Source organism: Monoraphidium neglectum (genome assembly GCF_000611645.1).
Source record: "Monoraphidium neglectum strain SAG 48.87 unplaced genomic scaffold scaffold01046, whole genome shotgun sequence".
NCBI classification, from domain to species: domain Eukaryota; kingdom Viridiplantae; phylum Chlorophyta; class Chlorophyceae; order Sphaeropleales; family Selenastraceae; genus Monoraphidium; species Monoraphidium neglectum.
Window position 1 is genome coordinate 1 of NW_014012582.1, and position 1,259 is coordinate 1,259.

Genomic DNA, 1,259 nt, shown 5'->3' on the forward strand with positions numbered 1-1,259 from the left:
CGCCCGCGCCGCGGCCGCGGGCGGACGCCGCCGCCGCCGCGGCGCGGGGGCGGCCGCCCGCGTACACTTGCAGGCTCTGCATCGCGTTACGTAGGTCCCCGTCCGCCGCCTGCGCGATCGCGGCCGCCGCGTGCTGCGGGAGCTCCAGCCCCTCCTTGGCGGCCGCGGCCACCAGCGCCTTGGCGAGCGCGTTGGCCGTCACTGGGTTGAACGTGATCGTGGCGGCCCCGAGGGAGTCCAGCAGTGACAACACGTCCTGTCAAGGGCGGGGCCGAGTGCATGAAAGACGGTCAGACGTCGGAATTGGCAGGCAGGTGAGTGAGGGCGTCGGCGCGATCGCCTGCCTCAGAGACAGCCGACGGCCCGAGACGCGGCCCACCGCGCTCCGCTCCAGGCAGCAACAATCCCACCGATTGCACCAGCGGTCAGCCTAGAGACGCACGCCGGCTTGCACATAGCAGGCCCTCGGTCCTGACCGCTGCTGCGGCCCTCTGCGCACGGCACGCAGCGGCGCTGAATTCCGATACCCACCTTGTGAAGCCCCTTGCTGTAACCGCCCATTGCCCCCATGGCGCCCCCGTCGCCGCCGCCGCCAAAACCACCGCCGTAGCCCCCGCCGTAGCCGCCCCTGGCCCCGCCGCCGCCGCCGCTGGTCTCTGTCGTGATCAGCACGACCGGGCAGCGGCACGTGACGCACAAGTCGCGCAGCGCCGCCGTCAGCCGCTGCCGCCGCTCGGCGTCGCCGACGTAAGGCAGGTCGTCCAGCAGCAGCAGCTTCCCAGCAGCTGCTGGAGTGATGACGGCGCCGGCGGCGCCCCGCTGGCTGCCGTCCTCCGACCGTGGCTGCTGTGTTGGAGGCTGGCTGCCGCCTGCGGCGCCGGCCTGGGCAGAAGGCGCTAGCTGCTGCAGTGGCTGTGGTGGCGCCGGGCGCGCAAACGGCAGCACTGAGAGCTTGGAGTGCGCCACAAACGCGTCAAAGTCGTCCAGCTTGGATTGGTACTGCAGGCCGGCCGCGCCCTGCAACATAGGATTCAATCATGGGTGGGAGCATGTGCACATACCTTTACGTATGTGTGATGCATATGTGGGCAGCGGGGGCCAACGGGCTGGCGGTCGCTTGCTGGGGCACCCATCGGACCCGCAGCAGTCAGCAAGGGGACCTATTGAAGGCTGCCCGCATGCGGGCCCTGCCACCCTCTTTCACAACCAGCCCTACTGTGCCACCCTCCCCTCCCCCTCCTACCCTTGCAGGCCCGGAC

The 1,259-nt window shown here is 70.5% G+C and overlaps 1 protein-coding gene across 1 annotated transcript in view; it reads right to left on the bottom strand.

Annotated features, from left to right (window-relative positions):
• Window positions 1-26: 26 nt before the first annotated feature.
• MNEG_6449 (Cell cycle checkpoint protein RAD17) overlaps window positions 27-1,259 on the bottom strand; it is a gene marked incomplete at both ends in the record, with an annotated part of 6,753 nt that continues 5,520 nt past the window's right edge. The window contains 2 exons of the mRNA XM_014045076.1: window positions 27-256; window positions 532-1,017. Of these exons, the coding sequence (XP_013900530.1) occupies window positions 27-256; window positions 532-1,017 (716 nt within the window). The remainder of the gene's footprint in view (window positions 257-531; window positions 1,018-1,259) is intronic.